General features: G+C 41.6%; 1 protein-coding gene across 6 annotated transcripts in view; it reads left to right on the forward strand.

The window, feature by feature from the left end:
• LOC112248969 (LARGE xylosyl- and glucuronyltransferase 2-like) overlaps nucleotides 1–21,795 on the forward strand; it is a 188,344-nt gene extending 166,549 nt beyond the window's left edge. For all 6 annotated transcript variants that reach the window (XM_042320854.1, XM_042320855.1, XM_042320852.1 and 3 more), the window contains 13 exons: nucleotides 2,599–2,800; nucleotides 7,134–7,426; nucleotides 7,678–7,760; nucleotides 8,062–8,185; nucleotides 11,011–11,182; nucleotides 11,378–11,595; nucleotides 12,486–12,611; nucleotides 12,798–12,953; nucleotides 17,505–17,668; nucleotides 17,936–18,214; nucleotides 19,398–19,544; nucleotides 20,371–20,566; nucleotides 21,196–21,795. In XM_042320854.1, the coding sequence (XP_042176788.1) occupies nucleotides 2,701–2,800; nucleotides 7,134–7,426; nucleotides 7,678–7,760; nucleotides 8,062–8,185; nucleotides 11,011–11,182; nucleotides 11,378–11,595; nucleotides 12,486–12,611; nucleotides 12,798–12,953; nucleotides 17,505–17,668; nucleotides 17,936–18,214; nucleotides 19,398–19,544; nucleotides 20,371–20,566; nucleotides 21,196–21,393 (2,256 nt within the window). In that variant the 5' untranslated portion in view covers nucleotides 2,599–2,700 and the 3' untranslated portion in view covers nucleotides 21,394–21,795. The remainder of the gene's footprint in view (nucleotides 1–2,598; nucleotides 2,801–7,133; nucleotides 7,427–7,677; nucleotides 7,761–8,061; nucleotides 8,186–11,010; nucleotides 11,183–11,377; nucleotides 11,596–12,485; nucleotides 12,612–12,797; nucleotides 12,954–17,504; nucleotides 17,669–17,935; nucleotides 18,215–19,397; nucleotides 19,545–20,370; nucleotides 20,567–21,195) is intronic.
• Nucleotides 21,796–22,091: the final 296 nt, after the last annotated feature.

The following is a 22,091-nucleotide window of genomic DNA, read 5'->3' on the forward strand; positions in this document are numbered from 1 at the left end:
TTCCCTCAATAATTTCCCTGTATTTTGCGGCATCCATCATTCCTTCAATTCTGACCAGTTTCCCAGTCCCTGCCGATGAGAAACATCCCCACAGCATGATGCTGCCACCACCATGCTTCACTAAAGGCCTTTACACAGAGACACAATGGCCTCAGCTCTTAATTGCATTATATGTTCCTCATTAGCCATGTTTGATTGACAGTTGTGCTTAGAAATACAGGAACAGGCACGTTTCCCTTGCCACCATTAACTATGCTCTACAATAATGTGGAATGGAAAACTTTGGCTGTTTGGTATCTAACACATTAAGAATTTCCACTTGAAGGAAGAGTTGTATTCTGTTATGTTCTGTCCATTCTATTTCCAACCAAATCTGATGGTCTGACAGCAGTATTCGACTTTTGTCTATAAGCATAGACATTTTGACGGTTAAGTTTAGGCATTCATTCAAAATGGTTAAGGTAAGGGTTAAGGTTTGGGGTAGGGTTTAAACCAGGGGTTGGACCTGATTCAGGGAATAGAGCCGAAAGCTGTAAAATAACACTTTTTCAAGGAACAGAATGAAAACCGGTAACGGGAGTGATCTATGCTGTTCCGGAACGGAATCCTTGATTTAAAAGCATGGGAACTTGATAATAACGTTATTTTATGTTCTAGGCAAGAGGGAGGGAGAGGGAGGGAGGGAGAGAGAAAGAGATACGAAATATGACCTCAGTGTTGAAGCTATGCTTACAACTGTGGTGTAAATCATTTCACACACACACACACACACACACACACACACACACACACACACACACACACACACAGAAAAAGAAGACATTTGATGAAAGATTAAAAAGCAGATGTCTTTCAGTATTTATCACTTGATGCAGCCAAGGTTTTCTGGGAAAAAATCCCCTTCCTGATCTCACCTTGACCAGGCGTTGTAGCTCCAGGGCCTAACCTCAATATTGGGTGGATCACATTTACTATTACTGTACTTTGGCAGGCAAAGAGCAGTAACTGTGCTTAAAAAAGCGCAGCAAGGAAATGTACGAGGTATTAGACGTGAATGTATTTTGATGTTACAGTTGAATCAACTGTAGATTTGAGGTGATTGCTGAACTATCCTTTTAAGGCAGGGGTGGCCAACCCTCGTCCTGAAGAGGGGCTCGTTGAGGTGGCTGAATCGGTTGAACACCTCTCTCCTTTCTGTTCTGTATCTGCAGGCCTTGCTCTCTTTCCCTATCCAATGTACAAAGTCTCTCAACAGCCGTCACTTACTCTGACTGTGACCCAGCAATGGCTTTGGTTGTTGTGTTATTAATGTTACTAATATAATTGTCTATTGAATTATACGTTTGGTTAATAGACTGCACATGTCAAAGTTTCTCTCCAGTATGTTGTGGTGTTGTTGCTTGTCTCTCTCTCTCTCTCTCTGGCATTATCAGCAGTGCTCTTTGTCCTTGTTGTTTTAGAGCCTGTCAAGATGATAGTTGAACGGGGTGATGAGAATCCATTGAAATGAGAGCCCTTGAGCAAACGCACACCAATACACCTCGAGCAACCAAGCTAAGCATCTGTGTTTTTGTTAAGTAAAGTCGCACACTGAAGGGCAGGATGTTCATTTGACAGTATTGAGGGTGTGTGTGTGGGTGTGTGCTAGTGTCAAGTAGATAAAAACCACAGGTTAGCGTTTTTCGTCATGAATCTCATGCTGGAGTCATCTCTGCAGAGTGGTCGCTAGCTGATAGTCATAAAATCCGATTTTAAACCTTAACCACACCACTAACAATAATGTCTAACCCTAACCTTAAATTAAGACCAAAAAGCACATTTTTGTTTTCATGAACTTTTACAATATAGCCAATTTTGACTTCGCAGCTGGCCCATTTAGCGGAAATTGCACAGTTCTGCCTCCAGGACAAGACTTATCCCAATAAATGTCAACCTGCATAAAAACCTGGGTCAAGTAGCGAATTCAGTTTAATCTCACCACTATACTGTCCACCCATCCCACTTTCACCTCCCTCTCCTCTCTCGCTCACCAGAGTTTCCACAACAACAAAGCAAAGGCCAGACACTCTTCTTTTTATAAACTCCCAAATATTTTTTTACTTCTCTTTTTTAATTGGCAGCTACATCCAATCTTGTTTCCTTCAGGCCTGCATCTAATTAAGGTGAAACGTGATTAATTAAGCTCATCATAAAACAAAGAGAGGCCCTGGAACTCGTATAGCCCTTATAGATAGAGGTAGAAAGAGAGGGAAGGAAATGGAGAAAGAGAATGAGAGAGTCTGCCTGCACTTATTGCCAGTTGTGCACAATACCCTGCTGTGAGCCTGGCTGTGAATAAACTGTGTGTGGGTGTGTGTATGTGCGTGCTTGCGTCCACGTGTGTGTGTGTGTGTACATGCGTGCGAGTTTCTGCATTTGTGTGTTTGCTTGTATTTGTGTTGTGAGATTACATGTTTTAATTGTGCACATGACATTTCCGTGTCCTCACTTCTGCTTTGCTAGAATATAAACTGCACTGTTATGCCACTAAAGCACTTTGTGACAGCATCATATTAACCTTCTAACTCCTCCTCTCTTTCTCTACACCTCTCCCTCCAGATGAGAGGATGCAGCAGGAAGCAGATGAGCGACTGAGCCCCACCTGAGCCCTGACTCCTGACCCATCACCTCCCACTCCCGCCCCCACCCGGCCATCCCATCATGCACCTGCCATTTCGAGGTCGTCTGAAGCTGCTAGTGGCATCTCTGACCGCCGTCATCCTGCTCACCTGGCTCTACCTGCTGGCTGGGAACCTGGAGAGTAAGTAATACCTGCCTGTCGCCATGGTTACATGACTGATAGAAACTACTTTTCCATTGAACTGCAGTATCAAGGAATGGGAAACATGTATGCATGTACTGTAAAGACTTTAAAAACAGATTAAACAATGGTATACAGATGCCGTATCTTAATTTGATCATCCTGTTGTTGCAGGAATTTGGAAATGCAAACTTGTATTGCATTCAAGGTTTAAAATGGCTTCTAAAATGTGTAATTTCCATTTTAAGATGTCTGACTTGATTTTCCCTAATGGAAATTAACTCAAAATAATGTTTACGACCTCAAATAACAATAACTGTAACGATGCTTTGTTTAAAAACTTGGATATCAACTTTGCCACCTCGTGGCACAGTCGATGTCATACAGGGCTATTGGCCAGAAGTTTGAGGGTTCGCTGACCACCACAGACAAACTCACTCTCTCTGCCTGTTTCATTACGGCCCTGCTACACTGTAGCCATTGGGTGTTTGGCATTGCCATCTGCCATTGAGGAAATGCTTCCTTTGAAATCAATGAAAGCTGCTTCACTGCCTGTGTTGTGCTCGCGATAAGTACAAATAAAGTAGATGTTGGTTGCATATGGCCTCGACTGGTTATTTTAGTCAAGAAGCTACTACTACTACTAGCTAGCTAGGTACGTTGACGAGCTAGGTTCAAAAGCAGCTTGCGAAATTAGAGAATCATTTAGTACAACCACTAGCAACAATTTAGTGAGTATAATCAATGATTTATATGGTACAGTAGGCAAAATAGAATAAAGTCTCTGCTCCTAATACTTATTTTCCACCATAATATGTGGTGCCTACTACTCAGGCCCAGAAACTAGGATATGCATATTATTAGTAGATCTGGATAGAAAACACTCTGAAGTTTCTAAAACTGTTTGAATGATGTCTGTGAGTATAACAGAACTCATATGGCAGACAAAAACCTGAGAAAAATCCAACCAGGAAGTGGAAAATCTGAGGTTTGTAGTTTTTCAAGTGATTGCCTATCCAATATCCAGTGTAAATGTGGTCAGATTGCACTTACTGTGGCTTCCACTAGATGTCAGCAGTCTTTAGAAAGTTGTTTCAGGCTTCTATTATGAAAGGGGAGAAAATAAGACCACTCAGAGTTAGTGGCTCAGCTGAAAGCCATGAGTTGTGCATCCCGCGTGGCCGTGAGCGCGAGCTCCGTTCCCTTTCCTTTCTAATTTGGTTGGAATATTATTGAAGATTTATTATCATAAAGATGTATATAATCAATCTTTGACATGTTTCTACGAACTTTAATGGAACATTTTTGACTTTTCCTTTGGACTTAGTGCCTGCGCTTTGTCCATTTGGATTAGTGAACTAAACGCACAAACAAAAAGGAGGAATTTGGACATAAAGATTAACTTTATTGAACAAAACAAACATTTATTGTGGAACTGGAATTGCTGGAAGTGCATTACGATGAAGATCATCAAAGGAAAGTGAATATAACACTATTTCTGACTTTTGTTGACTCCGCAACATGGCGGGTATCTGTATGGCTTGTTTTTGTGGCTGAGCGCTGTACTCAGATTATCGCATGGTGTGCTTTCGACGTAAAGCTATTTTGAAAACTGACACAGCGGTTGCATTAAAAGAGAAGTTTATCTTTATTCCTATGTATAACACTTGTATCTTTAATCAAAGATTACGATGAGCCAGGCTCTGTCACAGCCGGCCGCGACCGGGAGGTCCATGGGGCAACGCACAATTGGACTAGCGTCATCCAGGTTAGGGAGGGTTTGGCCGGTAGGGATATCCTTGTCTCATCGCGCACTAGCGACTCCTGTGGCGGGCCGGGCGCAGTGCGCGCTGACCAGGTCGCTAGTTGTACGGTGTTTCCTCCGACACATTGGTGTGGCTGGTTTTCGGGTTGGATGCGCGCTGTGTTAAGAAGCAGTGCAGCTTGGTTGGGTTGTGTTTCGGAGGACTCATGGCTCTCGACCTTCGTTTCTCCCGAGCCCGTATGGGAGTTGTAGTGATGAGACAAGACAGTAACTACTAACAAGTGGATACCAGAAAATTGGGGAGAAAAAGTGGTACATTTTTTTTTTATAAAAAAAAGTTTATGATGAGTATTTCTGTAAATTGAGGTGGCTCTCTGCAAATTCACTGGATGTTTTGGAGGCAAAACATTACTGAACATAACGCGCCAATGTAAACTGTGATTTTTTGATATAAATATGAACTTTATTGAACAAAACATACATGTATTGTGTAACATGAAGTCCTATGAGTGCCATCTGATGAAGATCATAAAAGGTCAAAGGTTAGTGATACATTTTATCTCTATTTCTGCTTTTTGTGACTCCTCTATTTGGCTGGAAAATGGCTGTATGTTTTTTGTGACTAGGCGCTGACCTAACATAATCGCATGATATGTGTTTGCCGTAAAGCCTTTTTGAAATCGGACACTGTGGTTGGATTAACAAGAAGTTTATCTTTAAAATGGTGTACAATACTTGTATGTTTGAGGATTTGTAATTATGAGTTTTCTGTTGTTAGAATTTGGGGCCCTGCAATTGTGAAAAAAATGCACCTAAAGAATCTCAGACCATGAGAAACAATATTCTCTTGTCTGATGAAACCAAGATTGAACTCTTTGGCCTGAATGTCAAGCGTCACGTCTGGAGGTAACCTGGCACCATCCCTATGGTGAAGTATGGTGGTGGCAGCATCATGCTGTGGGGATGTTTTTTAGCAGCGGGGACTGGGAGACTCGTCAGGATCGAGACAAAGATGAACGAAGCCAAGTACAGGGAGATCTATGATGAAAACCTACTCCGGAGCGCTCAGGACCTCAGACTGAGGCGAAGGTTCACATTCCATCAGGACAACAACCCTATGCACACAGCCAAGACAATACATGAGTGGCTTTGGGACAAGTCTCTGAATGTCCCTGAGTGGCCCAGCCAGAGCCCGATCCAAAATCTCTGGAGAGACCTGAAAACAGCTGTGCAGCAACACTCCCCAACCAATGTGCCAGAGCTTGAGCGGATCTGCAGAGAACAATGGGAGAAACTCCCCAAATACAGGTGTGCCAAGCTTGTAGCGTCATACCCAAGAAGACTCGAGGCTGTAATCACTGCCAAACGTGTTTCAACAAAGTACTGAGTAAAGGGTCTGAATACTTATGTAAATGTGATATTTTTTGTACATTTTTTTTAATGAGCTTTGTCATTATGGGGTATTGTGTGTAGATTGAAGAAAAATACAATTTAAGACATTTTAGCATAAGGCTGTAATGTAAAAAAATGTGGATAAAATCAAGTGGTCTGAATACTTTCCGAAAGCACTGTAGGGAGGCGCATGCACGCAGATGAGGAAATGTGGCTAGGATAGAATAAATGATGTAATAAATCCTGCAAAAGAGCGAATGTAAACCAGCGAAAAAACACACTACCCTCAACCAGTGCCCAATATATAAATAAAAAACCCTTCCCAATTTCGATCTGTCCCTAACAATTCACATATCCTCATGCTGCAGGATTATAATCCTGCTGTGTGAAACTGGCTCAAATTAAGATGCATCATCTGTACAAACAATCTTGTAGGCTGTTCGAGATTCTGAGATTTCTTTGTCCTGGAATTGCTACGGTTACTTTCCTGACTTTTGAGAATCGAGCGAGGCTCTTCGGAGAATATCTGTGCTTAAGTGTTCTCAGGCAGTCTGTTTATGATTGTCAGTCCTGTTGTAAACAAAACAATAGACCGTGGACATACTGTCATACACTCCTAAATCCAATTAATGATGCCTGCCCTAATTAACACACACAAACACACACATAAACACACACACACACACACACACACACACACACACACACACACACACACACACACACACACACACACACACACAATGTGCATGCAAATCCTCTCTCGCACATACTGTACCTAAGATGACTGATGGGGTGTTATAGTGCAGTCTGTTCACTTCAGCTCTACGGAATTGCCGTAGGAAGCAGTGAATTACTGTGTCCACACTAGAGGACAAGGCTGTCCTTGTACAGTATCTGTGTCAGTGTTGGGTCTGACTGTCTACATATCAGTATTTCTCTCTCTCACCCACCTTCCTCTAAGCGACCAGGAACAGGGTCTGACATTTCAGCTCTGTCGGCCAGCTGCTCCTTATACAGGGTGTCAAACAGACAGAGATGGGTTGATGAGAGAGAGAAAGAAGCCGAAATACGATCTTTTCAACAATGCAAGTGAAGTGAACACTTTCTTCCCTCGTGTTATGCAACTCTAGAAATGAAAGACTTAATTCAACCCTAATCCTCCCCCCTCTCCAGATGGGCGTTCTCTCCTCCTGTCCCCCTGTCTGTCAGAGACCCCCGAGGCACGGGTTCTAGAGCGGGCGGTTCTAGAGTCGCGGGTGCGCGAGATGGAGGAGGAGAACAGGCAGATCCGCTTGCAGCTCAACCAATTGCAGGGCACGGCTGGCCAGCCCGCCGACGGTGGTAACTACGGCAATGCGGCGTGGGGGGCATCAGCTGACACTGGGCCCGATGATGTGGAGAACACGGCAGAGGAGAGAGCCAATCACACCGAGTGTCCCCGTTCGCCCACCATACTGAAGTGTGAGGTGAGCCAGAATCAGAAATGTATTTTAGCGCAGCTCTGTGTTTTAGCTGTGTTTGTTTGGCTTCACTGTTTGGTCATTGGTTTTAAGTTTGGTATTGTCAAATCTGCTGTCAGTGGTGTTTGTGTGTTTTGGATAAAACAACATAGATATAGTTAAATAATATGGCTGTAGTGCCAAAAGGTAAACATAGGGAATCGATATTCCCAGCAGCGTTGATGGCATAGCTTGTCTGCCCTCTCTCTTCTGTGCAGCTGATCCATGTAGCGTGCGTGTGTGCCGGTCACAACGCCAGCAGAGATGTGGTCACCCTGGTCAAGTCCATCCTGTTCCACAGGTAACACAACAGAGCTTCACTCACATACAACTACACCTACCGCTATAGCTACAGCTACACCTGATATAGCAACAGTAGTTGTTTATTCTACTTGATGAATCCTAAACTAATATGGCTGATGTCAAATCAAAGGCCACTTGTAGAATGTATTATTATTTATTAATGAATTATTGGACTCATGGGAAGTTGTGACTTTAGGGAAGGTCAGGCCCTTCTTAATCAGAGAGATTAAGCACTTGAGTAGCTCTTGGCATATGTATTTCTCTCTCTCTACCTCTCTCTTTCTCTTTCTCTCTCTCAGGAGAAACCCTCTCCATTTCCACTTCATCACAGACGCAGTAGCCAATCAGATCCTGAGTTCTCTGTTCCAGTCCTGGATGGTTCCGTCTGTACAAGTTAGCTTCTACGACGCAGACGAACTCAAGGTAAATACCCCCCACACACTTTTACAGTATTTTCTTTTGATGAGTTCTAGCTCAGTGATAGGCACCTATGGTCCCCAGGGGCCTGAGTGTCTGCTCTATCGTTTAAATCAGTGTTCAGGAAATCATTTGTCTGCACTCTGTGAGCAGCCATTGACATTCAAGGGGAATTCCACCAGTTTCCAAACAATCAGTTGGCAGGAGAAAGAGAAATCCAGTAGACATAGAGACCATCCTTGCTCTCATTCATTTTTTTTCTTTACTCCCTCCTTCTCTTCCCTTACTCTTACAACAGTGATGTGTCATCTCAGTCCTTCTTTTCCTCTCGCCTCTCCTCTCAGTCAGTACAGTGCCTTGCGAAAGTATTCGGCCCCCTTGAACTTTGCAACCTTTTGCCACATTTCATGCTTCAAACATAAAGATATAAAACTGTATTTTTTTGTGAAGAATCAACAACAAGTGGGACACAATCATGAAGTGGAACGACATTTATTGGATATTTCAAACTTTTTTAACAAATCAAAAACTGAAAAATTGAGCGTGCAAAATTATTCAGCCCCCTTAAGTTAATACTTTGTAGCGCCACCTTTTGCTGTGATTACAGCTGTAAGTCGCTTGGGGTATGTCTCTATCAGTTTCGCACATTGAGAGACTGACATTTTTTCCCATTCCTCCTTGCAAAACAGCTCGAGCTCAGTGAGGTTGGATGGAGAGCATTTGTGAACAGCAGTTTTCAGTTCTTTCCACAGATTCTCGATTGGATTCAGGTCTGGACTTTGACTTGGCCATTCTAACACCTGGATATGTTTATTTTTGAACCATTCCATTGTAGATTTTGCTTTATGTTTTGGATCATTGTCTTGTTGGAAGACAAATCTTCGTCCCAGTCTCAGGTCTTTTGCAGACTCCATCAGGTTTTCTTCCAGAATGGTCCTGTATTTGGCTCCATCCATCTTCCCATCAATTTTAACCATCTTCCCTGTCCCTGCTGAAGAAAAGCAGGCCCAAACCATGATGCTGCCACCACCATGTTTGACAGTGGGGATGGTGTGTTCAGGGTGATGAGCTGTGTTGCTTTTACGCCAAACATAACGTTTTGCATTGTTGCCAAAAAGTTCAATTTTGGTTTCATCTGACCAGAGCACCTTCTTCCACATGTTTGGTGTGTCTCCCAGGTGGCTTGTGGCAAACTTTAAACAACACTTTTTTATGGATCTCTTTAAGAAATGGCTTTCTTCTTGCCACTCTTCCATAAAGGCCAGATTTGTGCAATATACGACTGATTGTTGTCCTATGGACAGAGTCTCTCACCTCAGCTGTAGATCTCTGCAGTTCATCCAGAGTGATCATGGGCCTCTTGGCTGCATCTCTGATCAGTCTTCTCCTTGTATGAGCTGAAAGTTTAGAGGGGCGGCCAGGTCTTTTAGATTTGCAGTGGTCTGATACTCCTTCCATTTCAATATTATCGCTTGCACAGTTCTCCTTGGGATGTTTAAAGCTTGGGAAATCTTTTTGTATCCAAATCCGGCTTTAAACTTCTTCATAACAGTATCTCGGACCTGCCTGGTGTGTTCCTTGTTCTTCATGATGCTCTCTGCACTTTTAACGGACCTCTGAGACTATCACAGTGCAGGTGCATTTATACGGAGACTTGATTACACACAGGTGGATTGTATTTATCATCATTAGTCATTTAGGTCAACATTGGATCATTCAGAGATCCTCACTGAACTTCTGGAGAGAGTTTGCTGCACTGAAAGTAAAGGGGCTGAATAATTTTGCACGCCCAATTTTTCAGTTTTTGATTTGTTAAAAAAGTTTGAAATTTCCAATAAATGACGTTCCACTTCATGATTGTGTCCCACTTGTTGTTGATTCTTCACAAAAAAATACAGTTTTATATCTTTATGTTTGAAGCCTGAAATGTGGCAAAAGGTCGCAAAGTTCAAGGGGGCCGAATACTTTCGCAAGGCACTGTATGCGTCCATGTAAATAGAAAAATGATGTGTGTGTGTTTGTGGGGGGGTATGCATGTACTGTGTGTTTGTGTGTGTTGCGTGCTTGTTCTGTGGGTGGTTGGGTAGGTGGGTGGGTGGGTGTGTGGGCAGGCGTGTGTGTGCGTCTAGCTTTGGCTCTTTGCTATTGATAAGGGGTTCTTAATGTAACATATTGTTTCTCAACTCACATACCAACCTGCCTCGACCTGCAATATGACTTGCCTCCGTCTCCCCCCCCCATCATCACATTCTCTCTCAGCCTCCACAAGCTTAGCGGGAACAAAAGCTCTTTGTGCTCTCAAATTTCTCAACCTACTTAGTTTTCATTAACTCAGTTCAAATGAAGAAGGAAACACTGCATCTTCTGAGCTGATTATATTTGCAAATGATTCACTTATGAAGATCCCGTTCTGCAGAATCAAGATGAATTAATGATCAGACATGGTTGCCCAGATGCATGCCAAAAGTTGTGCAGGTTTCAGTATTCATTGGGTATCCTGGGTATAAAAACAGATGATATTTTTCAAGATTTATGCTGTAGAGTAAACAGTAGTAATGTTCCAATTGGTTCACCTCTGGTTTAAAGGGTATTTTATACTAAAGGGATCTTATGAAACAGATGGGTGTCTGCGCAAGTTAGCTATTTAAAGGAAGGGGCATACCCTTATTACACCTGACAAAGAGCCACAGTGGTGTTGCTTCTAATGACATAATTTTTCATAACCTTGCAACTTTATATTCCCTTTTCTTTTGAATTCAACATTTTCTGTGAGGTCTAAAGTTCTTCAACCTCACTCTTGCTTTCTCTCTCCATCTTCTACTCTCTTCCAGTCGGAGGTGTCATGGATACCTAACAAGCACTACTCAGGTATCTACGGCCTGATGAAGCTGACCCTAACCAAAGCGCTGCCCTCTGACCTCACAAAAGTCATCGTCCTGGATACGGACATCACCTTCGCCACCGACATCGCTGAGCTCTGGGCCATCTTCAGGAAGTTCACTGGTACGACCTTTGAATTTGATAAACATTTCTGGTTGATTGATTGAATAATTAATGAATTGGTTGAGTGACAAAAATACCATTTGATAATCTAGTAGTTAAAAACCTGTCTATATGTTGAAGACTCCACCTCCTTACCAATGATAATCAGCATTTTAAAATCTGGGAAAATGATGATTGGTGATGCTGTGATTGCAGACAAGCAGGTGATAGGTCTGGTGGAGAACCAGAGTGACTGGTACCTGGGGAACCTGTGGAAGAACCACAAACCCTGGCCCGCCCTGGGACGAGGCTTCAACACTGGGGTCATCCTGCTCTACCTGGAGAGGCTGCGACGGATTGGCTGGGAGCAGATGTGGAGGCTGACCGCCGAGAGAGAGCTGATGAGCATGCTCAGTACCTCGCTGGCGGACCAGGTCTGTTTATTCAATTTGATCAAATTCTATTTGTCTATTATCTTTATTCAGAATATTATTAAATACTCTTTAGATCATTACTTACATAACATGTTATTATAGTGCAGGAATCATCAACTTGATTCAGCCGAGGGTCGATTTTTTTGGTCAGAGGGCCAGAACATAAATACAAATAATTTGTAGACCGCAAATTGACAGCAAGAAGCCCAAACAGATATTTTTGACTAAAACATAATAATTTCAAACCTTGCTCACATTTGTATTCGGTCACGTGTCTCTCTATTATGCGTGGGAATATTTGGGAACAGATGTCTTGAATAAAAATCACTTGGAGCTGATTCCCTGTTTTTTTTACAGTCTTATGTCTAACAATAAAAAATAAAAAAATAAAAAAAATAAAAATATATATATATATATAAAAATGTTGGGGTCCAAATAAAACCACCCCCGGGCAAAAAAAAGTTGGGGAACCATGATATACAGTAGGGTAATCTTATGCCTCAAAGCATACTGTGTATGAGGCAGATGGTCATGTAAGTGTGTAGGACATCTCTAATGAACATTTGGAGAATGTGTCAATGTGAATGTTTACTATTTTGTGCCAGAGTTCTATATGATCTTAATGTTAAAATGAGTGTGTATGATACACTCTTAGAAAAAAAGGTGCAATCTAGAAACTAAAAGGATTCTTCGGCTGTCCCCATAGGGGAACCCTTTGAATAACCCTTTTGGGTTCTTGGTAGAACCCTTTTGAGTTCCATGTAGGACCCTTTACACAGAGGGTTCTACATGGAACCCAAAAGAGTTCAAGTTTGGAACCCTTTTGGAACCCTTTTTTCTAGGAGTGTATTACATAGGTCTTTAATGTGAGTGGGTAATCTTGTGTGCAGGACATCTTTAATGCATTCATTAAGCAAAACCCAGTACTAGTGCATCAGCTGCCCTGCTTCTGGAACGTTCAGCTGTCTGACCACACACGCTCTGAACAGTGCTACACAGAGGTGTCTGACCTCAAGGTAGGGCTATGCAGTGAAATACACACACTCGCATACACACACAAACACACGCAAGCACACACACACACACACACACACACACACAATATAGCAAAATCCCTCAATTCTTTCCTTATGAATGTACTGCATCTAGACATATGGCTACCCGTCACCATGGTACTGTAATATGTTCATGTCCCATGTCAGGTGATCCATTGGAACTCTCCTAAGAAACTTCGTGTGAAGAACAAGCATGTGGAGTTCTTCAGGAATCTCTACCTTACTTTCCTCGAGTATGATGGGAACCTACTGAGACGAGAGCTTTTTGGCTGCCCCAGCCAGGCCACCTCAGAGAGCGTTCGGGTGAGTAGAACATTACCATAACTTTAACCATAATTAAGTGATAATGCCCTTGAAGACGGTGTTTGGAGGGTATATTGGCATGGGTGTTGCAGCAAACCGTGCCAATATATCCTCCAAACACTGGCGTTGAGGGCATTAGCACTTTTATACAAAGGGTTACCAACATATGCAAATAATGATGGACATATGTGACCGACCGCCTTGATTCGTAGCAACATTTGAAATTGTTTTTTTTTTTTACATTGGATAAAAGCAGAGACACAGAGCTACAAAATGGTTTATCATACGCTGCATCTGAGGAACAATGGGAAAGTAATTCTGCTTTGAAAGTTGATAAACTGGTAACCTCACATTCGAGAAAATGGCTTTTGAATGTTTTGGTACCTACAGGAGAGCTCTTCTTTGTCTACACCCATTCAGTTTCATTCATACCCTCTTAAACTTTAGACCCACCCATCTCTTTAAGGGTTGATCCGAGCGTTCTGTCCTAACAACAACATTCGAGCACACAAGCTAATGTTGCCTAGCTACTTCCAGACACAAATGAGAGAACAGCTCCCTGACCATTTTACTCACCCTAGTAGAGCTGGTTAGGCTGTTGTTATTTTGGTGACTGCAATTGTGCTGCTGGCAATAATTTGCACTTTTTTGCCAATATTTACTGACACCGGCCATATTCAATGGTTGTTGAGCGTTCATAAATTCGTCAGTTATTCTGCACTCTGGCACACTCAGACGAGAGTGTTCTGAAACCGGAGTAGATAGCTAGAGGGAATTTACCAGCTACGTCTATCAACAGTTGTCACAGTGACTTTCTATTGAAATCATTACTTGCATAGGGGAGTCTTTTGTTAAGACATGTAGCTAGCTAAACAATGAACCATAATACCAACTCATGACATTACTACCCTGCATGAATCTGCAGGTGTAACCGATGTGAAACGGCTAGCTTAGTTAGCGGTGGTGCACACTAAATAGCATTTCAATCGGTGACGTCACTTGCTCTGAGACCTTGAAGTAGTGGTTCCCCTTGCTCTGCAAGGGCTGCGGCTTTTGTGGAGCGATGGGTAACGATGCTTCGTGGGTGACTGTTGTTGATATGTGCAGAGGGTCCCTGGTTCGCGCCCAGGTATGGGCGAGGGGACGGTCTAAAGTTATACTGTTACACAGGTAGCTAACCAACCAGGTTAAATGTTAGCTAGCAAAGCAATTGGCTCTGAGATACAAATAATAAGATCATACACGTAACTTTAGCTAGCGAGCCAGCCAGCTAACGTTAGCTGGCTAGCAAACAGTACAATTTAACTTGAAATGAAAACTACTTTCTGTCAAAATTAGAAACGTGTAATATCTGAAAATGTACCTAGCTAAACTATCTTACCCATATACATAATGGATGGACACCTCTCCCTGTCACGGATGCCATGGTTGCCTTTAATTTAAAGATGTAATCCGGAGACAGTCATTTTCTTCACCTCCTTAGCTATCAAACTATAATTCCACTGATTTCAAAACTCGGTCCTCTAGAAAGTGTAGAGCAACACTTAAGCAGTTCTACTACGCGAGACATAAATAAGCTGCGTTAGTCAGGATTACCTACAAATACTGACCAGCTCAAATAGACAGAAGTGTGCTATATGGCAGGCCAATCCGAACTCATCTATCGGCATGTCCAGCCCACTCATTATCTCAGCCAGTCATGGCTAGCGAGAAGGTTGCTTACTTTTTCTGTGGCTAAACCAACTAGGCTCATAATTTAATACATACGCCTAGTTTCCTGAAACGAGTCATACTATTTATTTATTCATACTATTTCATCCTTCCACAAGATACAGTCCTGACACAAATCTAGGGTTGCTACCCAAGCCACCCGTCGTTCATTCTATCGATTGAGTTGTCAGAGACGCAACCAAGTCGTTCAGTCTTTTTGTTTTGTATCTATGGATGCGACCCAGTCATTAATTTTAAATGTTCTATTTCTGTACTGGCTGGCAATGTTCTTATCCTTTGCTTGCTAGCTAGCCAACTAAGGCTAACTAACAGTCATGTCAACCAGTGCAGCCAGAATAACAACAAAGTAGCTTAATTTGCATTTGTTTTCTAGTGACATTTATTTGGATACATCCATAACAATGAGACTTAAAGCAGGCATGATATACAATTGAGTAATATAATTAATTTGTTTAAAAAAATAAAGATATTATAAGACATTTTTTTTAAATAGTAAAAATAATTCTACAACTTCTGGATTCTTTATGTAAAATTAGCTGGCTCCATGTCTTCTACAAATGATAGGTAAAGTTATATTATAAAATGTTATTGCAGATCCCCGAACGGAGTAACATATTTTCTCTAGCTTGAGATGTTGCACAACTTCCTTTGTCCAATGGTTAAAAGTAGGGGGATTTCGAAATTTCCACTTAAATAGTATAAGACGTCTAGCTAGAAAAGTAGTAAATGTTGCCCAAAGAACTGTTTAGAGGGGCCTCCTGTGGTGCCACTTCAAATAATGCAATAAAGGTAGAAGGTTCTGTAGGTCTCTCCAGTATATTAGAAAATGTCTAAAAAAATTGATATTCAGAAATCTGTCCATTTCAGACATGTCCAAAACGTGTAATAAAGTAAAGATTTTTTTTTTTTGCCATCATCATTATTCCAGCCCAGGCACAATTTAAATATTGGCCACAGATGGTAGCAGTGTATGTGCAAAGTTTTAGAATGATCCAATGAACCATTGCATATCTGTTCAAAATGTTGTATCAAGACTGCCCAAATGTGCCTAATTGGTTTATTAATACACTTCCAAGTTTATAATTGTGCACTCTCCTCAAACAATAGCATGGTATTCTTTCACTGTAATAGCTACTGTAAATTGGACAGTGCAGTTAGATTAACAATCATTTAAGCTTTCTGCCCATATCAGATATGTCTATGTCCTGGGATTTCTTTTGTTACTTACAATCTCATTCTAATCACACTAGCCTACGTTAGCTCAACCGTCCCACGGGGGGGACACCGATCCCGTATAGTGGTTTTTAAGAGAGTTCATGGAATACAGATTGTGCGAGTTTAATAACTTATAGATCAAGTGTATGCCCCCTTTGATATAACGGTTCACTTTAAAAAGAGAATCTTGAAGGGAGGTAGATGGGCGTGATGGCAAATGACTAGAGTATGAGGAGACAAAACTACGCAATTGCAGATATCTAAAGAAATGTGATCTCGGAATATTTATTTTTTGTATTTTGTATTAACTTTTCAAAGGATGCAAAATCATTTTTGTCGTTCGGTGAGGAGATCCCTTTTCCAGACCAGATATGAAACGCACAGTCTAATAATGATGGAGATAATGTATGGTTGTTTAATAATGACGCAGAAGTTGAAAATTCACTGAGACCAAACGATCACCTGAACTGTTTCCATATTTGTAGAAAATGTTTCACAATAGGGTTTTTCGTTTATTAGGAAAATGCAACCGGTTTTTCTTGTTCCAGATAAAAGCAGATATCAGTTTATCTATGGAGATTAAACAATTGTCAGAAAGATAAGAAATCCATTGAAATAACTATAAAAACTTAATAATAATTAACATTGTTAAAATTAATGTATTATCTAGTTGTTTGTGACCCAAATTTTCACAAATATTGTCAAATACTCTTAAAAACACATGACTAAAATAAGTTTGCATGGCAGAAGGATTAATAGACATCAATTAACTTTTTTTGTAGATTCACTTCATAATGAGGCGTGATTTCACCTGGCATAGAAATTGTGCTCTCTTGTCAGGACACTGCTGTTCAGAGGAGCTAGCCAAAAACACAGCTAACCCAATCCCTTCAAACTGCAGCTGGAAAGACTGGGCTTCCATTAGTTTTACCTGCTTTCTATTGACATTTCTTTGTATAGATCCCAAAAAATTATGCCAGCTGATTCATGATTACGACTGGCTGAGAAGCACTGTATGCCTGTCTGTCTCATACTGACTCCTGACATGTTCTGGAGATCGAATTTGAATATTGAAACAATGTTGCAAATGTTGGAGAGACAGACAGCAAGGTCTACACAAATCTCCGCTGTTGAAAACTAAATGTTTGTCTAAAAGAAATGTGAGATGATGTTTAGATGCTTTTTGTAGTGGAGATCAAGTTCATAAATTGCCTGGCTGGGCTGATGAGACAGTGGCTGGCGCAGCCAGATGGAACAGAGTATATAGGCATGTTAACATCATAGATTTAGCCGGTGGTAACTTGTGGAATAGACACCGTCTGGAATTCGGCTTTAACCAATCAGCATTCAAGATTAGGACCACCCATTGTATAACATTTAACAAACCACTCCCTAACACCTCAAGGAGGTTTAAATATTCACCATACCTTTATTCACTATACTATGATACCCATGGACATCCAGCCAGAATACAACAGAGTGTACAGTGCCGCATGGTCTCGTCACCTCTGACTGCATGGTGTCATGAAACCATGTTAGCCTATTAGAGGGAATATTTACAATCTAAACATTGGTTTTGACCTCCCTCTGTCCATCCCTCTCCAGTTACAAGGAGCTCTGGAGGAGCTAGATGAAGACGACCAATGTTATGACTTCCGGCGGGAGCGAATCACAGTGCACCGCGTGCACCTCTACTTTCTGCAGTACGAGTACACGCCCGCCGGGGATGACACAGACGTCACGCTGGTCGCACAGCTCTCCATGGACAGGTAAAAACTCACCTTATAGCTCTGGCCCTACTGGCCTTTGGTTTACTAGTTGTTGGTGATGTAAGCATGAATTCATTATTACGATATGGCTAATGAGGAGTGCAACTCTCTACAAATATGATTGTATTTAGCTTTTTTCTCTATTTCTTCCTCTTCCCCCTCCTCCCCCTTTTCTTCTCTACTTCCACCACTGCTTTGATTATCATGATGTAATATACATCTCTGTATCTCTAACACTCTATTTTATGACATCTCTATTTATCTCAGGTTACAGATGCTGGAGGCCATATGTAAGCACTGGGAAGGACCTATCAGCCTGGCCCTGTACATGTCAGACGCTGAGGCCCAACAGTTTCTGCGTTACGCCCAGGCCTCCGAGGTGCTGAAGAACCGTAAGAACGTGGGCTACCATATCGTTTACAAGGAGGGCCAGTTCTACCCCGTCAACCTGGTGAGAAATGTGGCCCTGAGGAACGCCAACACACCCTATGTGTTCCTGGCAGACGTTGACTTCCTGCCCATGTACGGCCTCTATGATTACCTCAGGTGAGTTGTAGTTTTTCCTGAAGATGTTCCATCATAAACATAGACAGACCACTGGCTAAGATTTTTTTATATATATACATTTAGCAGCCATTTTAATCCAAAGCAATTTACAGACAACATACAGTTGAAGTCGCAAGTTTACATACACCTAGGTTGGAGTCATTAAAACTTGTTTTTCAACCACTCCACAAATTTCTTGTTAACAAACTACAGTTTTGTCAAGTCGGTTAGGACATCTACTTTGTGCGTGATAAGTAACTTTCCCAACAATTGTTTACAGACAGATTATTTCACTTATAATTCACTGTATCACAATTCCAGTGGGTCAGAAGTAAAAAATACCATAAAAATGCCAGACTGCACATGGGGACAAAGATCGTACTTGTTGGAGAAATGTCCTATCGTCTGATGAAACTGTTTGGCCATAGTGACCATCGTTATGTTTGGAGGAAAAAGGGGGACGCTTGCAAGCCGAAGAACACCTTCCCAACAGTGAAGCACGGGACTGGCAGCATCATGTTGTGGGGGTGTTTTGCTGCAGGAGGTATTGGTGCACTTCACAAAATAGATGGCATCACGAGGGAGAAAATTATGTGGATATATTGAAGCTACATCTCAAGACATCAGCCAGGAAGTTAAAGCTTGGTCACAAATGGGTCTTCCAAATGGACAATGACACTAAGCATACTTCCAAAGTTGTGGCAAAATGTCTAAGGACAACAAAGTCAAGGTATTGGAGTGGTCATCACAAAGCCCTGATCTCAATCCAAAAGAAATGTGTGGGCAGAACTGAAAAAGCGTGTGCGAGCAAGGAGGCCTACAAACCTGACTCAGTTACACCAGCTGTCAGGAGGAATGGGCCAAAATTCACCCCATTTATTGTGGAAAGCTTGTGGAAGGCAATTTAAAGGCAATGCTACCAAATACTAATTGAGTGTATGAATATGTCTGCCCACTGGGAATGTGATGAAAGAAATAAAAGCTGAAATAAATCATTCTCTCTACTATTTTTCTGACATTTCACATTCTTAAAATAAAGTGGTGATCCAACTGACCTAACACAGGGAATTTTTACTAGGAGTAAATGTCAGGAATGCATTCCAACCAACTAGTGGCAGCTTTGGCTCTAGCTGATGTACAGTTTTGGTTGTAAATTAATGGTTTCTTTATCTTATCCCCGCAGAAAGTCAGTGGTCCAGTTAGACATGGCCCACACTAAGAAAGCTCTGGTTGTGCCGGCCTTTGAGACGCTGCGCTATCGCCTCTCCTTTCCCAAATCCAAAGCTGAGCTGCTCTCCATGCTGGACATGGGGACCCTTTACACCTTCAGGTACACTAACAGCTCACCCCATTGGTCTATTTGGCTTGTTGATCAGGAGGTTTGATTGGCCCTTCTGAAATAGTTGACATGACATGGAGCATCCATCCTGATTTTGATTCTATATTTAGTACATTGATTACATTGATAATTGATTACATTGAAGTCATTTGATAATATTTGCAGTACCAGTCAAAAGTTTGGACACACCTACTCATTCAAGGGTTTTTCTTTATTATTACTATTTTCTACATTGTAGAATAATAATGAAGACATCAAATCTATGAAATAACATATATGGAATCATGTATTAACCAAAAAAGTGTTTAACAAATGAAAATACAATTTATATTTGAGATTCTTTAATGTGGCCACCCTTTGCCTTGATGTCAGATTTGAACAGTCTTGGCATTCTCTCAACCATCTTCACCTTTAATGCTTTTCCAACAGTGTTGAAGGAGTTACCACATATTCTGAGCACTAGTTGGCTGCTTTTCCTTCATTTATGGTTGAGTGGCCAGACAGAAGCCACTCCTCAGTAAAAGGCACATGTCAGCCCGCTTGGAGTTTTTCAAAAGGCACCTAAAGGACTCTCAGACTAACCAAGATTGAACTATTTGGCCTGAACACCAAAAATTCTCAAAATCTGTTTTTGCTTTGTCGTTATGGGGTATTGTGTGTAGATTGATGAGAATTTTTTAAATCTATTTTACAATATACAAATGTTGTTTTTTTTAAAGTCAAGGATTCTGAATACTTTCCGAATGCACTGTATGCAATCTAGTTCAAAACTATTATTAACACACCTGTACACGTCTCTTTCTCCTTGCCATCCCAGGTATCATGTCTGGACCAAGGGCCATGCTCCTACCAACTATGCCAAGTGGCGGACAGCCACCACGCCCTATAAGGTGGAGTGGGAGGCGGACTTTGAGCCCTATGTGGTGGTGAAGCGGGACTGTCCTGAGTACGACCAGCGCTTTGTTGGATTTGGCTGGAACAAGGTCTCCCATATCATGGAGCTAGATGCTCAGGTACAGTATGGAGGATAGTGGTGGGGTGTTAGAATATAATATATTTATTTTTCCTACAGGTCACATTATCACACCACAGTACATTTGCACACACTAGGTAGACCACACAACCATAGCAGACAAGACGGGCAGACAAAGAGATGTAGTTAAAGTCTGGATACACTTATCTGTTTATGGCTTGTTGAGAAGAAAAATGTTTGTTAAAGTTATTGTTCACATTTTATCCTCAAAGACTCTACTTCCAAATAATCTGCACATAATAACTCATTTTAATTTAAGTTTAATTCAAAACCTCAACTCATCTTTGGAATTCAGTTAAGGTTATGCTAATGATTAGAATAGATGTGATTCGCGGTAGACCTCTGATATTAGGTTTAATGCTTTCGCTAAGTCAGGAATAATAGCTATTGTAACGGCCCATAAATCAAAGTCAAGCTGTGACCTTTCAGTGTTCAGCACCTAAGAGCAACGTTTCTGACTTTGTTTCTCGAGTCTTAAATGATTTCAGTCACAGCTGGGACGGCAGAAGAGTATTAGCTACGTAGCTAAAATGCTAAAATGTTGTACACGGACCATGTCCAATAAGCAAATAAAATAATACATTTTTCCGCCCCTTTCCCACCCCCCAGGAGTATGACCTGATGGTTCTGCCCAACGCGTTCATGATCCACATGCCACACGCACCCAGCTTCGACATCTCCAAGTTCCGCTCCAGCCCAGGCTACCGATACTGCCTGCAGACCCTAAAAGAAGAGTTCCACCAAGACCTGTCCCGGAAGTATGGCGCAGCCGCCCTCAAGTACCTTACTGCTCAGAGGAACATCTAAACCATGACTCCCAAGGGCCACTGGGCTTCATACCTAGGCCCGAATGGCCCCCATGCTGCTGCCTCGCAAGTCTAAAGGGGTTTGGGAATACTGGCAACTATCAGCCAATATCACTACTAAGCTTGAATAGCTTTAAAGTCTTGTAGAACATTCTGGAGATGTGTTAGCTAAACTTTCTGGGGTGGTTTGGGCTGGGATGACCCACCCAACTATGCTATAATGGGTTATGACCCAAACTGGAATAAAAACAAAGAACCAAACAGATCAGACATGACAGTGGTCACACGATATTGGGCTCACTGGGAAGACGTTTCTCTCAAAGGGATGAGTGGTTGACTGCTTTAAGTCTGGGAGTAAGTGACGATTAACATGATTTGTTCTGACAATCAGGGCCTTTTCTGAGGAAAATACATTTCAAACCAATCCGTCCACATGGGATATCTTTACCTGGAACTCAAGGACAGGGATTTGGGGAAACACAGAACTGAAAGAAAAGAAAGTTGCATCTTCCCTGGTCTCTTCAAGGGAACGAGTCGGAATCACGTTCGGAGTGACCAATCGAACTGGAGAAACGTTTAAGCCTTATAATTTTCCATTATATTTAATAAGATATTTAATGATATCAGTATTTTTCTCAATGTAAATGATTATCAATTAATAACAAACAAATATGGCATACATACACTATCAGTCAAAAT

The sequence above is a fragment of the Oncorhynchus tshawytscha genome, linkage group LG04 (assembly GCF_018296145.1).
Source record: "Oncorhynchus tshawytscha isolate Ot180627B linkage group LG04, Otsh_v2.0, whole genome shotgun sequence".
Lineage (NCBI taxonomy): Eukaryota > Metazoa > Chordata > Actinopteri > Salmoniformes > Salmonidae > Oncorhynchus > Oncorhynchus tshawytscha.